Raw genomic sequence first — 14,443 nt, 5'->3', positions numbered from 1 at the left:
TGAAGACCAAGGAGCTTGTTTTTGGCCTTTTGATATTGAGAGAAACGTGACCAACCTTCGATAAAACCCACCGAGAAGGCTTGAAGTGTGAACAAAAAATAAATTCATGATTTTGCAAAATAAGTATCACAACCATTGATAACCAAATTATCCACTTTCGAGGCTTTTTTAGCAACTCCGATGTTATCATTGTTGAAGACCACTTGAAGTTAGTATAAAGGGGTGCATACCTTTTGTTTACATTCAACCTTATTTAATTTGGAGGCCGATGCTTCATATCCATTCACTTGAAAGTGCTAACTCGACCAGCTTAGAATCTGTCAATATAGTGATGGCTGATCAGAAACAAGATGTTGTTGAGTTCATTGAAGAAAATGGAATGTAAACATTTGATGAGAATAATTGATATTTGTAAATGGGTGTTTCTAAATCAAACAATGGTCGAAGCATATTCATTCGCTTAAAGGTGATTAGTCAATCAGCTAAAACTGCTAAAACAAAAGCTAAACAGTGGCCGAACGACGCGTTGTCTAGGTTAAACCCTAAAAATTAGGGATTTTTTAATATGGGATTTTGATCTTTCTCAACTAGTCTTTGACAATTTCCTGGATGTTCTGATATATTCTTTTTATTGATATATATATATATATATATATTTTTTTTCCTTAATATTTTTTTTTATTTTCTCTCTGCATGTTTATGTGGGGCTCCAAAATGGATAACACTAAATGGATTCAAATTATCATGCTACTAATATACATAATAAAATAAATATGATTATAACAAAAAATAAAAAAAATGGGTGCGCTTGCAATTTTTTTATATTTATTTTCAAACTTTTTTGTTCAATTGAATTCTTTTCATGGCATAATTAGCTAAAATTCAAGTTTGAAATTATGATAGAAATATCAAATTACTAGTTAGAGGACTAAAATGTAAAAGATGGAAAAAGGCATAGCAACCTCAAATTTGTGACAATTTTCATTTTGATACAGAAGTTCATTTTTTTTCCAGTCTCTGGGTTTGAAAAAGAGAGAAAGAGAGAGAGAGAGAGAGAGAGAGAGAGAGAGAGTTGTCGGCTGTGCCACTTTATGGTGAAGATACGCATCATTCTTAATGTCAACAAGTTTCATTTAATGATCAAGGTTCGATGACTGTTGTAACCCAATTTTGGATCCACCAAGATTTTCTCGAATGTTATTTTATTTATATTATTATTTATAAAAATCCAAAAAAATTAAGAAAAAAGTTTAAAAATTCAAAAATATACTTTTCTCAAGTCAACCGCATCTTTCCATCAAAACCGAGTCCACCGGGTCAATACGGGTCAAACCATGTCGACCAGGGTAAAAAATGAGTTTCGGACCGTTTCGGGTCAAAACCGTCATTTTTGGTCAAAACCGAGTCCACCGGGTCAATACGGGTCAAACCATGTCGACCAGGGTAAAAAATGAGTTTCGGATCGTTTCGGGTCAAAACCGTCATTTTTGACCAAAACCGAGTTCACCGGGTCAATACGGGTCAAACCATGTCGACCAGGGTAAAAAATGAGTTTCGGGCCGTTTTGGGTCAAAACCGTCATTTCCAACCAAAACCGAGTCCACCGGGTCAATACGGGTCAAACCATGTCGACCAGGGTAAAAAAATGAGTTTCGAGCTGTTTCGGGTCGGAAAACCATCATTTTCGACCAAAACCCGGTTCACGGGGTTGATACCCATCAAAAGTTTTTTTCCCAGTGTTTAAAATAATTTTCGGTCATTAAAATGGATTTTTAGTGGTTGAATCAGGTTTTTTCTAATACTAAATAGAGTTTTTAATTTTCCCTATATAAATATATATTATTATACATAATAAAAAAATAAAAATAAAATAAATTGTCAAACGGCGCAACGCGTTGCGCCGAACGCAAACGGTGATTTAAAAAATAAGATTTGAAGATTTGCATGTCTCCTGTCATTGACTATAAATAGCCAGTGATAGTTTGCAGAGAAGAAAGAAAACAAAAAAGAAAGAAAGAAAAAAAAAATAAATCTTCACGTTTTTTTTACTATTTCTTCATGAGAGTAGGATATTGATTTAAAAAAAAACAATTTGAAAATTACCAAATATATCCTAACCGTTAGATCTATAGTGTTTAGATCTGAACCGTTGATTTAATAGGGTACAATAGGGCTTACCACACTAGATTAAAACCCAAATCCATCTCAGCCCTTAAAACAATTCTCCCTTAGATCCGGTGGCGCCACGTCACACGGTGTACCAAGCTTTCGGTACACCGCGACACACTGGATTACAACTCTGATCATCCGGACCGTCTGATCAACCTGCAGATCCAGCCAATCACAGCCGTAGGATCAGTTCAACTGCGATCCAACGGTTAACAGCCTTCCGCTGCACCGTTGTACCATGAGCGCGTTCACACCATAGCACTTCTCAGACTCCCTCTCTCCTCTCGCCGGCGACGCTCTCTCTCTCATCCGATCTCCGTTTTCCTGCCGTCTCCAGCCTCCGCACCACCACAGAAAGGTTTCTCCCCTGATGTAAAGAAAAACCCCGGTGGTTTTCATTGTTTTCTCCGCCTCATTTGGCCGGCAAAGGGCCGCGATTGTCGGCGGCCATCGAAGCTTCAAACCGACGATTCTCCCTCGTCAGCCATCAACGACCGTCGAGACCACCGCCATCAGAACCCTCGAAATCAGATATACCAGGATCGACCGTCGGTTGGACATAAATCTCGCCGGGAAATCTACCCTCCGCCAACAGTAGCCGCGCGTGTGCCACACGCGCCGCCAGTGGCATTTTCGTAATTTTCAGAGAATTTCGAGGGTATTTTAGTATTTTACCTATACAGTGACATTCAGGTAATTTTTTGGGTTTCAACTGGTATTTTTGATATTTTTTATATATAAATGCTTGTAAATTTTCTTGCTTGTTGTAAAAAAAATACAAAAACCAAAGTAGACGAGTCTCCTAATTTTTAGGGACTGATGTCATTTTTAACGCGTCTCCTATTATTAGGGACTGATGTCATTTTTAACGCGTCTCCTATTATTAGGGACCGACGTTAACCATTTGAAAAAAAACAAATTACCAATAAACCCAAAATATAATGGATTATATCCATTATTTCTTTTGGTAACCCAGACGTAATTCTCCTTTTTAGGGACAAACGTCAATATTTTAGACGAGTCTCTTAATTTTTAGGGACTGATGTCATTTTTAATGTGTCTCCTATTTTTAGGGACCGATATTAATCATTAAAAAATTTACAAATAAGCCCAAAATATAATCGCATTTGAATCAAATAAAAAACACATAAGTAAGGGTAACTTTTCTATTGAAAGGATGTTTTAAGGGTGGTGTCTACCTTCCCTTAATCATAACTAACCCCGTACCTGAATCTCTGGGACCAGTGTCTAATTTGGGATTTCTAGTTCCCTCAAATTACTAGATGGCGACTCCAATAAAATCTTTGTTTCCCCTAATCGAGAAAAAAACCCTTTTTGTTAAAATAAACAAAAAAGCAGGAGTCGTCGCCCAACGTCGTATATCGACAATGATGATGGTTTTAAACCTTTATTTTGCTTGAAAAAAATAGACTAGGCTCAATTTAGAGACTTTTCATTAAGTTGATTTTTGTTGTCTTTGGGTAATTTAAGGGTTATTAAATCATTTAGGAAGGTTTTTAATACTATTTATTAGGTGTTTCAGGGTGAAAATGGGTTGAAAAATCATTTTTCAACTTAAAAAACCCCACCTTATTTTTTCAACCACCACAACAATGATCATATTCTAAGTTGGCACCTAGCAGGCAACGAGTTGTATGTTTCTTTTTGTTTTTTTTTTTAATAAAGGGAGGACGACTGGTCGCCTACCTTTTAGAAAAGTATGTTCCAGGTAAGCTAGTCTTTTTTTATTTTTTATTTTGTTTTTGTTTTTTTAATTTCATTCCTCGAATTAGGTTTTTGTTAGAGTTTTTAATTGTTTGTTTTTAAATTTTATCTTTTAATATTTGGTTGATATTAGATTTGTCTTCATATTTGTTTTAAAAAATATAATTAAATTAAAAAAAAGATATAATTAAATTTAGTGAAGTACATGACTCGAGTTGACTTGAGTTAATCTAATATGTCCATATTTTATTGTTTTAAAAAAATATTATTTTGAGATTTTTTTTAAACCAAACCACGATTTCATATCTTGTCAATATTGCCTTTTCACCAGTGCACTTATACCTTCTTTTTATTTGATTTTTTTTAAAATTTATCAAGTCAGCTGGGTCATGTTGAGATAATTCTCACACGATTTAGTTTGATACCCATGCTAGGTAAAGAGTCGATTTAAGAGTTTTTAAGTTTGGTTTATTTCTTAATAATGCCAAAAAATTCCTGACCACTTGGAATTATTTATTTATGTTCAAGAAAAGTTCTCTTGCTCGTATTGTGTAGCATGACCAGTTATCTAGCAACCAACTAAATAGGTTTTGTAAGTAAAATATTTTTTAAATAACATATAAATATTCATTTATAATAATAATAATAATAAGTTATTCCAATGTTAAACAAGTCTCATAGCATAGTAAGTTTAAAAAATTAATAAATATTAATGCATGGAAAGAGCTATTAATTATTTTATAATCAATACTTGATAAAAAAACATATAAAAAACATTAATTTTTTGTTGGATTATAAAATTTAATTATCTTAAAAACCATAACCACATCTGAGACCAATTATTAGGTTATTAGTGGCTAAAGAGCTCGGGGTTCATATATTATTGATTTTGTTTTATGCATTTCCCTCATCTTTAAATATTGTATTTCAACACTTATACTATTGGTCTTTCTACATTAATGTCAGTCCCTCAAACACTGACAATTATCATTCGACTGCTAAATTTGAAATATTATTTGCAACATGCTCTTTTGAAATCATAAAAAAAAGAAATAGATAAATAATTAAAATATTTAAAAAACAAATATAAGAGGAGAGTTGGCTTAACTTGATAAAAGATTGTAAACGAGAAATGCCAATCAAACACTATAATGAGAAATTGTCAGGTAGCCTTGGTCTATTATTACATCATCCATATACTAGAGTAATAAATACAAGACACGTATATAAAATATAATAAAAGTATATAAAATATAATAATCTCCTTGAAATCTGAAGAAAAGTTGACTAGATCCATTTCTTCTTATTCTTTGACTTTAACTATTCGTTTGATAAATTCAGGGGTACCAATTCGAGAAAAAGCCAAGTAATGTCGATTGAGGTTTGGAGTTACATAAAAAGTACATGCTTCGAACCGCGGTCGGTTGGATGGTCTGAAAAGACAAGGGAAGAAAACACGAACGCGAAAAACGGCCGAATTTTTTTGTTTTTTAGTACAGCCACAAAAGAACATCAAACAATTGTTTTTCTGACATCACTGCTTAGCTAAACTTCAAGCAATCGTGGAAATACGGTTGGGTTGTATTTTTTAAAAATATAAATTTTGTTTTTAAAATTTAATATGATTTATATGTTTTGGATCATTTTGATATGTTGATGTTAAAAATAATTTTTTAAAAAATAAAAAATAAAAAAATATTATTAGCATAAATTTCAACACGAAAACTTATTTGAAAAATAATTATTACTACACCGCCAAACACTCTTGTAATCCTTAATATTTCTTTGGCGGCGACACAAATTTTTCTCCTAACATCTTATAAATAGACTTTGTTTTTTCGATGAAGAATATGAAGTTTCATTTAAATCCAAATTAAGACTAATAAAGATATAATGGTAGGAAAAATAAAAAACTTTTTCCAGCCAATTAAGCCAGCGCTAACAGCCAGGAGACTGGCCCTTCAAAATGCTAGTGCAATGCATTTTGTTTCTCTCCAACCATGCACAAGTTTTACCTTCTTCTCATAAATAATGAACATTCTTGACTAGTAAATAGATTTAGCATGCAAATCCTTAGAGTTAATTTGATAATAAAGTTATGATTACTTTTTAAAATATTTTTTATTTGAAAATATATCAAAATAATATTTCACTAATATATTTTTTTATTTCTCTTTCCTCCTAGAAGGCCATGCCTGATCCTCCACTTTTCTATATTAGTCCTTTAAGTTTTTTTTCTTTTGATTTTATTCTTGATTTTTTTATATTTATAGTTTTTTTTAATTCATTTATCAAATTTTCTTTTGTTTTTAATTGTATCCTCCTTTAATTTCTTTACATATCAAATTATATCCTCATACTTTTGATTTTGTCCTTTTTATTTTAGATAGTTTTTTATTTTTCAATTTTACCCCTTCATTTTTTTCTTTTTTCATATTTGATGCTCAATCTTTTTTTTTTTTTTTTTGCTTTGGTGAGTGTTTTAATTTGAGATTTTATTTTTATTTTTATCATTTATCATTAAACTGGTTGATAATTGAAATTTTTAATTCAATTTTTGTTTTCAATTTAAATATTCACAATAATTTTTTTTTATGTTAGAAAAAAATTTATCTGGCATGAAGCGCTTCATCAATCTTGTTCTATAGCTAAATCTAAATGATAATTGCTCTTATTGGTTCCTTTTCATAATTCTATAGCTAGTGTTCCCAGTTGAATCAAGTGGTGGACGTACCAAAATGTTCAAAATGAACAGTGCAGTTCAACGATGCCTTTGGGTATCGGACAAGAAGATAATCTGAGTAATTGAATTGTTGACACTACAAAATAGAAAAGAGCTAGGCGAAAACTTATAATTAATAATATCAAGTGATAAATTCAAAGACTCGAGGCCTGCAGGGAGCACACGTTTCTTGTCATTGAATTTTCAATTTAACAGTCAGACATTTACGGTAAAAAAGGAGCGTAAGGCCTATTAATATGAAGTTCCCTCGTATTCAAGGTTAAAGGTAATTTCTGCGTGAATCCATTTTCTCAGAGGTTTTAAGCAACTGAGAATGAAGTTCACATGGCATCCAAATTGGACAGGTTGCTTCGAGTCAAATTGCCGAATCATGCAAGCATTGCAAAATTGCAACCCTAACAAAAACAAATCGTATACTGGCAACATAATACCCATAATATTTAAGAACCCGTTTGGTTACGCAGCTGCGGCTGCGTTTTAATTAAAATATATTTTGTAGCCGTTTGATAATGAAAAAAAACAAGTTACTGTTCATGGATCCCACATGTTTTTTACGTTTGGAGCGCAGGTAATGAAAAGCAACGAATTCATGCTTTTCATCACTGTGCATGCTAATTGCACTGTTTATTGAATAGTGCAATTAGCATAAACAATGTACAATAATACACTGTTCATGGGTGGATTGCACTGTTCACGTGAACAGTGCAATTCTCTTGCATTGTTCACGTTTGTTTTTTTTTTTTTTGCAGTGTGTTAAAATTTTTAACATTTTTTTAAAAAAAACACTAGTTTAAAATGAATTAAATTCACTCGCACTGTGATGTGAACAATATTTTTTTTCTCAAAAAACTAGTATAGAGTAAATTAAATTCACTCGCACTGTAATATCAATTTTATACATAATAATATTTTATCTATGCTTAAAAAATTATGAAAAATGCAGTTCTTATCGAATAAATTTTATACATAATGGAATTATAAATAGTTTAATGAAATAATAAAAAATATTTTATATAAAGTACTTTTTTATTTTATGATGTAATAGGATTAATTAATTCTACAATATTTAAATTTAAAACCATCAATATTAATATATATTTTTTAAAATTATTTTATAACCTCAATTTCAAAAGCATTCTTAACCAAACACATTAAACTACTCTTTTTTCAACTTTAATTTCAACCACAGTTTTAATCAAACATCTATTTTTTCAAATCAACCTCAACTAAAAGTACTTTTTATAAAATAATTTTTTTAAATCACAACCATAACAAATATCATAATATCAAACACACTTTAAAACGAGCAAGATTGAACATATATAGGATCAGGCATGGCTCTTTTGAAATCATAAAAAAAGAAATAGATAAATAATTAAAATATTTAAAAAACAAATATAAGAGAAGAGTTGACTTGACTTGATAAAAGATTGTAAAAGAAAAATGCCAATCAAACACTATAAATGAGAAATTGTCAGGTCGCCTTAGTATATTATTACATCATTCATATACTACTATACTAGACTAATAAATACAAGAAACGTATATAAAATATAATAATCTCCTTGAGATCTCAAGAAAAGTTGACTAGATCCATTTCTTCTTATTCTTTGACTTTATCTGTTCATTTGATAAATTCATGGGTACCAATTCGAGACAAAGCCAAGTAATGTCGATTGAGGTTTGGAGTTGCATAAAAGTATATGCTTCGAACCGCGGTCGGTTGGATGGTCTGAAAAGACTAGGAAAGAACGAAAAACGGCCGACTTTTTTTGTTTTTTTAGTAAATCCAAATTAAGACTAATAAAGATATAATGGTAGAAAAAAAAAAAAAATTTTCCAGCCAATTAAGCCAGCGCAAACAGCTAGGAGACTGGCCCTTCATAATGCATGTGCAATGCATTTTGTTTCTCTCCAGCCATGAACAAATTTCACCTTCTTCTCCTAAATAATGAACATTCTTGCCTAGTCAATAGATTTAACATGCAAATCCTTCGAGAGTGTATTTGAGAGTAAGGCTGCGGTTGTTTTTTAAAATATTTTTCACTCAAAAATGTATCAAAATAATATATTTTTTTATTTTAAAAAAATTATTTTTGACATCAGCGCATCAAAATGATTTAAAAACATCAAAAAATATTAATTTAAAGCAAAGAAAAAAAATAAAAAAATTTCAATTTTTTTTGAAACGCAAAAACAAACAGGGATGAAATCATTGTCAAGAGAAAAGAGGAGAAGATCTAATGGCTAGAAGAAGATAATGCGCTGACACAAAACAAAAAGGAGGAGTGAGAAAAGAAAAAAAATTGGTACATCAAAAACACAACAAACCTTTGAATATAATATCACCACTACCATAAAAAAGATCTTAAGAAGAAAACTTGTGGACAACATAAAAGCCTACGTATGAAGCCTGAGTGACGCACACATGCCATCCAAAGACAGTGGACACTCACTCACCTAGCAAGTACATTTCACATGCCAGGTAATTTGCCTTCTAGCCATTTAGGCTGGCCCAAACATCTAGTCTTTCCCTCTCTCTCCCTTTTTCCCCTCACCTCTCTCCATCCAATCTTACCCCAACACACACCATTTTGCATTTTTTAAGTTGCCAAGGTTGCGCACACAAACTTTTTACGAGTACAATGTTTCTATGCATCACAATATTTTTCTATGCCATTTTTCTACGTCCAATGGTTATTTCCTGGCATTATTAGTAGCTACCATCTCCACCAATGATGAGCATGACACAAAACAAACTGGTGACTCAACTTTCTAGGAAAGTATTACCACCAACATCTTTATTAATGAAGAATATGACATTGTAACCGATGACTTAACTTTCTAGAAAAATGCTTTTCTTCTACGTGATATAAGTTCAAGGAATAAGTGTATAAATATACTAAATCACCAAGTAAAAAGGGTAGACCTATTCTCTTCCACACAAATCCTAAATTTTAGGAATTGGACTCACAAACTAAAATAGTCTCTTATCCTACTATATACATTGTCTTCACATACATTTCACCCTTTTTACATTTACTAACTTAAGCACCAGGTGAAAACCAACTTGACCAGGGTCAAGACCAGTCAACAACCTAGTATACGACCATGAAAAACCCAATTCATAACTGAAGTTTTTCATGACTTTATCAATGGCTCCGTTTGTGGAAACTAAATAAAAAGCTAGAAAATTCTCATCCATCATAAAATGTTCTTTCCATGGCTGATGCAACTCCAGTAAATGGGCGAGTAACTAATTTCATAACCATAAAAACTTCATCTCTTCCAGATATTCACCAACTCTTTCATCAAATACAAGTTCGTAACAATGATGTTTTAGCCATACAAGAACAACTTCACACTGTTCCATTCCATCAATAGGGTTGTTAGCCATATGTAAAAAACATTTTGTTCTTTCTAAATTTTCTTTTTAGGCTTTGTTTGGTAAAAATTCATTTTATTTATTAGATAAAACTACCAAAACAAGTTTAAGGGTGTGTTTTCCAAACACACCCTTAAGCTAAAAATTCCTTTATAAAAAAGGTTAAAAACCAAACAGCGCTTTACACATCTAAACCAGATTTGACCCGATCAGGTTGGCCTAAAATATTTGGTTCAGCCTAAAATTTTTGGTTCGACCATAAATTGAACCAAAGATCATGGGTTAGACAAAAAAATAGCCAAAACCCAAAATAGATTAAACTTGCAAAAAGCATAAAAACAATTTTTTTATATATAAAAAACTGATCAAAACCTAAAAAACTTAAGAACACGAAGAACAAATGAAGAACATTCAAAGCAAACCCAATAACATTAGTCTCAAATCTAACTACATATAATGAAATCAAAGGCACATGCATGTCAAAAATCAATCACTGAATCATAATCAAGCATCAAACATCAACAATTATCACTCAATAATTATGATTTGATCAAAATTGATTTTGATGCAAAAACAAAACCTTATGATTAAAACTAAGAAAAAACAGTTATTGATGCAAACCAACTTTAGATTATTGATTAATCGAGTCCTATAAAATGTTTGGTGCAAAGAAATGGACCAAAACTAGTTCATTTCATGGAGCCAAATGAATGTTTTTTCCAAGAATATGAAGAACACAAACCCAAAAATACCCAACCGCTGCCAAATCCAGTTAGACCTCTAAACCAAGCTCTTTTAGTTCTGACAAACCATATTGCCATATTCACACATGTTTGAATCAAAACAACTAACAAAAAAAATATTCATAGAAAACATTTATGAAATTTCAATCTTTAAAATTGCCAAAGTTGAACAACACACATATTCAATAATATGGGATTCAAAGTTGGCACTTTAATACTTCACAAGACTCAACCAAGACTCAGGGACAAAGAACATGCATTAGCAAACCATAAAATAAAATAAAAACCTACTGTCATATTTGGAAGATTAAAAAATTATTCAATTTCACCAAAAACAAGCATCCAAACAATTTTAAACATCAAGCAAACATTAACAACCAACTCGAAGCAAGATTATGCAAAGAAAAATAACATTTTCATGCATTACTCAATATTCAAGCTTAATACTAAAACAAGTTCAAAACATCATTAAAACTTACAAGGAAGAGTTAAAGGTGTGCCTTATGGACATCACCTGCTAGGTTAGAAGAAGGTTTTATTTCTTTCAAGCTTAAAAAATGGTTGTTGCCATTTACTCTTTTTTGTAAGATCTTCCCTCTATAAATTTCTATCTTTTCAAAGCTAAAGATACTCTTGTGTTAGCCTCGTAAACCTTCATAACTAGGATCTCTTTGTCAATATTTTATCTTCCCTCATTCTCCTTTTTTTCCTCAACCATGATTTTTCAAGGGGTATTTATAGGGATTTTTTTTTTTTATAGATTCCATCAAGGATTGATCATGATTGATGAATGCTTGACTCTCTAATTGAAATGGAAGGGTTTGGGGCAAGTTTTAATAGATGGAAGCTCTGTACTTGGTTGGTTTCGCAATGGTAGTTTTTGGGATTCTTGGTGGTTTTACTAAACTTGAAAGGCAATGAGCTGTTTTTTGATTTTTGATCTGCAAAAAAAGGTTTAAAGCCCTTTATAAGAACCTATGAAGAAGACTTGAAGTGTGAACACATAAAAAATCAATGGTTTCTACACATTGGGTATCACAATCATAGCTGACTAAGTTGACCACTTTTGAAGCCTTATCGGAGCAATTCTGACATCATCGATGTATTAAATTTCATTTGGATCCAACCTTGATTGATTTGGAGGTCTACAACTTCACATTCATTCATTTAAAGATGCCAACTTAATCAGCATATAATCCAGGGATGGTTGATCAAGAACAAGATGTTGTCAAGTTTGTTGAAGAAAATGAGATGTAAACGTTTGATGAAAGTAACTGATCCTTATAGAAGAGGTATTTCTCAATTGAGTGATGGTGGTTAAAGCCCCTAAAATGGTTGAAGATGCCACATTCATTCGTCTAAAAATGGCATCTCGATCAAAATTATCGACTGAAGAAGATGAGACACAATGAAAAACGACGTGTCATTTAATCCTTTTGTTAATTCTGAGCAACAAATCATTTATGTCAAACCGTAAAAATTAGGGTTTTTAAATAAGAATTTGGGTAATTTCAATTTGGTCATGTACTTTCAATTTTGGTGTTTACACCTCTAATTGATCCGATACTTTCTCAATTTTCACAATTGCATTCCTGGAAACTTTGATTTAAATCATTTAATTTGAGCGCCTCTAATAAGTTAGTCATTGGTTCCCAAATTATGCAATTTGACCCCTATCAACCATTAAACTTTTAATTTCTTTCAAATTGACCTCTAGTTTGATCAGCTTAAATCCCCACATTCAAATGTTTTTTTTTTCTATTTGGTATTTGGTTTTGAATTTCTTCAATTAAATCCCTAGTTACCCATCAAACTTTAATATTTATACAATTAAGCCCTTGATTTGATCAAATTAGCTTTTTAAAATTGCAATTCAACCCTAGACTTCAATTTCTTCCACTTAAAATTAAATTATTAAACTATTAAGCCCCTGATTTGATCAAATTAGCTTTTTAAAATTGCAATTCAACCCCAGACTTCAATTTCTTCTACTTAAAGCCTAAATTAAACTAAAAAAACCAATGTTTCTTGTAATTAAACCCTCAATAAATTTAATTAAACCCTAAAAAGATTTCAATTGAGTTCTTAAACATCCGATTTTTATTTTTTCTTTTTTAATTGAGTTTTTCTTAGGACCTCATTAGTTAAAATTAAACTATTAAACTATCAATATATATATATATAAACCCTAGAACCAAAAGAAGTTCTTCGACTGGTTATGTTAGAATTTATATATTATATAATCGGTCAGATCAAACTACAAAAGTCTTTAATTGTCGATGATTCAAAAAGTGAGACGAACAGCATTTGGAAGCGCCATGCTATACCATTGTTGTTCCGTACTGTACTTTTGTTTTTAGAATTTATATATTATATTTGACTCAAAAGTTTGTTTGATTTTTTAAATATTATATTTGTTTCTAGATGTACTTTAATTAGAATTTGTTTTCCTTAAATAATAGGGCCCGCCATGCCGGAGGACCTATCCTTAAAGAGTCAAACTTTGACTGATTATTTTCAAGGAAGAAAATTTCAAATCGGACTCCATTTCTACGGCTAATCCACTCAACATTCAACAAGACAATAGGCACTATCCCAAAGTAAAAGGTATAATATAATTTAAAATGGTTAATTAAATCTTTTATTTTATCATTCAAAAAATATATAAATTCAAGAATAATCCTTACAAAAAAAGAAAGAAAAGGGAAATAGGCAAATAGCCACCCAACTAGCATTCCTAGCTAGCTAGTTTTAACTATCTATATATCACCAACCTGACTAGTTTCCCCTACGGCATTCTTTGCTTCGCCCGTCCTGTTTGGCTTATCTTGCTCCATTTCTTGAACTTGGTAGTCAGATCGTGGAAAATTAGTTATGGCTCTAATTCCACGAAATTCTATATTTTTCTTATCATAAGCTCTAGCAGCATCCTCTGCATTATCAAAAGTTCCCAGCCACAAACGAGACCCTTTCCCTGGGTCCCTTATCTCCGCGGCCCATTTTCCCCACGGCCGCTGCCTGACTCCCCGATACTTGTTCTTCCTCCCTTTCCCTTTACCTTTCTTCTTTGAGGGGCCCTCATTTCCTCCTCCTCCTCCTCTTCCTCCTTGATCAGTAGTACTACTGGAGAAATAGACGCAACCAAGGCATTGGGAGGTACTGAATTTGCAAACCGGACACGTCTCGGAATCTGAAAAGTAAATTATGCTGCTCCCCCCTCCCACATTACCATCATCAGCCGCTAGGATTTGCTGCTGGTTCCGGTACTCTATTGGGCCGGTAGTACTGCCATGATCAGTACCACCTGAGATTACATGCTTAAGAGCTGATACTATGGCGTTGTGTTCGTCTACTCGTCTTTGAGCCAAATTGTTGGACGAGGAGGCATCCATTTTATTTTATAGTATTGTACTTTTTTCTTCTAAGTTGTTGGATTTTGTAGATATAAAGAAAAGTTGGGATTGTATGTTTTAAGAAAGATGACGTGAGGAAAGTTTTGAATGGAAGTGTTGGGTATATATAGAGAGAAGAAATGAGCAGACTCCAGTTGGCCCGCCCGCGGAAACATTCGCGGCATGTGTAGAAACAAAACTTTCTGGGGCCCACTTGTGACGGTGTGTAAACAGATGGTTTATGTTGGCATAGTAAACTAAATACAACTAGTACATTGACTTGATG

General features: G+C 32.1%; 1 protein-coding gene across 1 annotated transcript; it reads right to left on the bottom strand.

The window, feature by feature from the left end:
- Positions 1 to 13,524: 13,524 nt before the first annotated feature.
- Positions 13,525 to 14,157, bottom strand: LOC133672556 (ethylene-responsive transcription factor ERF109-like). The gene has a single exon (XM_062093002.1). The coding sequence runs from the start codon at positions 14,155 to 14,157 to the stop codon at positions 13,525 to 13,527; it is 633 nt and encodes a 210-aa protein (XP_061948986.1).
- Positions 14,158 to 14,443: the final 286 nt, after the last annotated feature.

Source organism: Populus nigra, chromosome 14 (genome assembly GCF_951802175.1).
Source record: "Populus nigra chromosome 14, ddPopNigr1.1, whole genome shotgun sequence".
NCBI lineage: Eukaryota > Viridiplantae > Streptophyta > Magnoliopsida > Malpighiales > Salicaceae > Populus > Populus nigra.
This window is presented reverse-complemented; position numbering and strand designations above follow the sequence as displayed.

Bases quoted from the DNA above. Each gene is read 5' to 3' on its own strand.
- LOC133672556 (XM_062093002.1), bottom strand. From the start codon at position 14,157: ATGGATGCCTCCTCGTCCAACAATTTGGCTCAAAGACGAGTAGACGAA.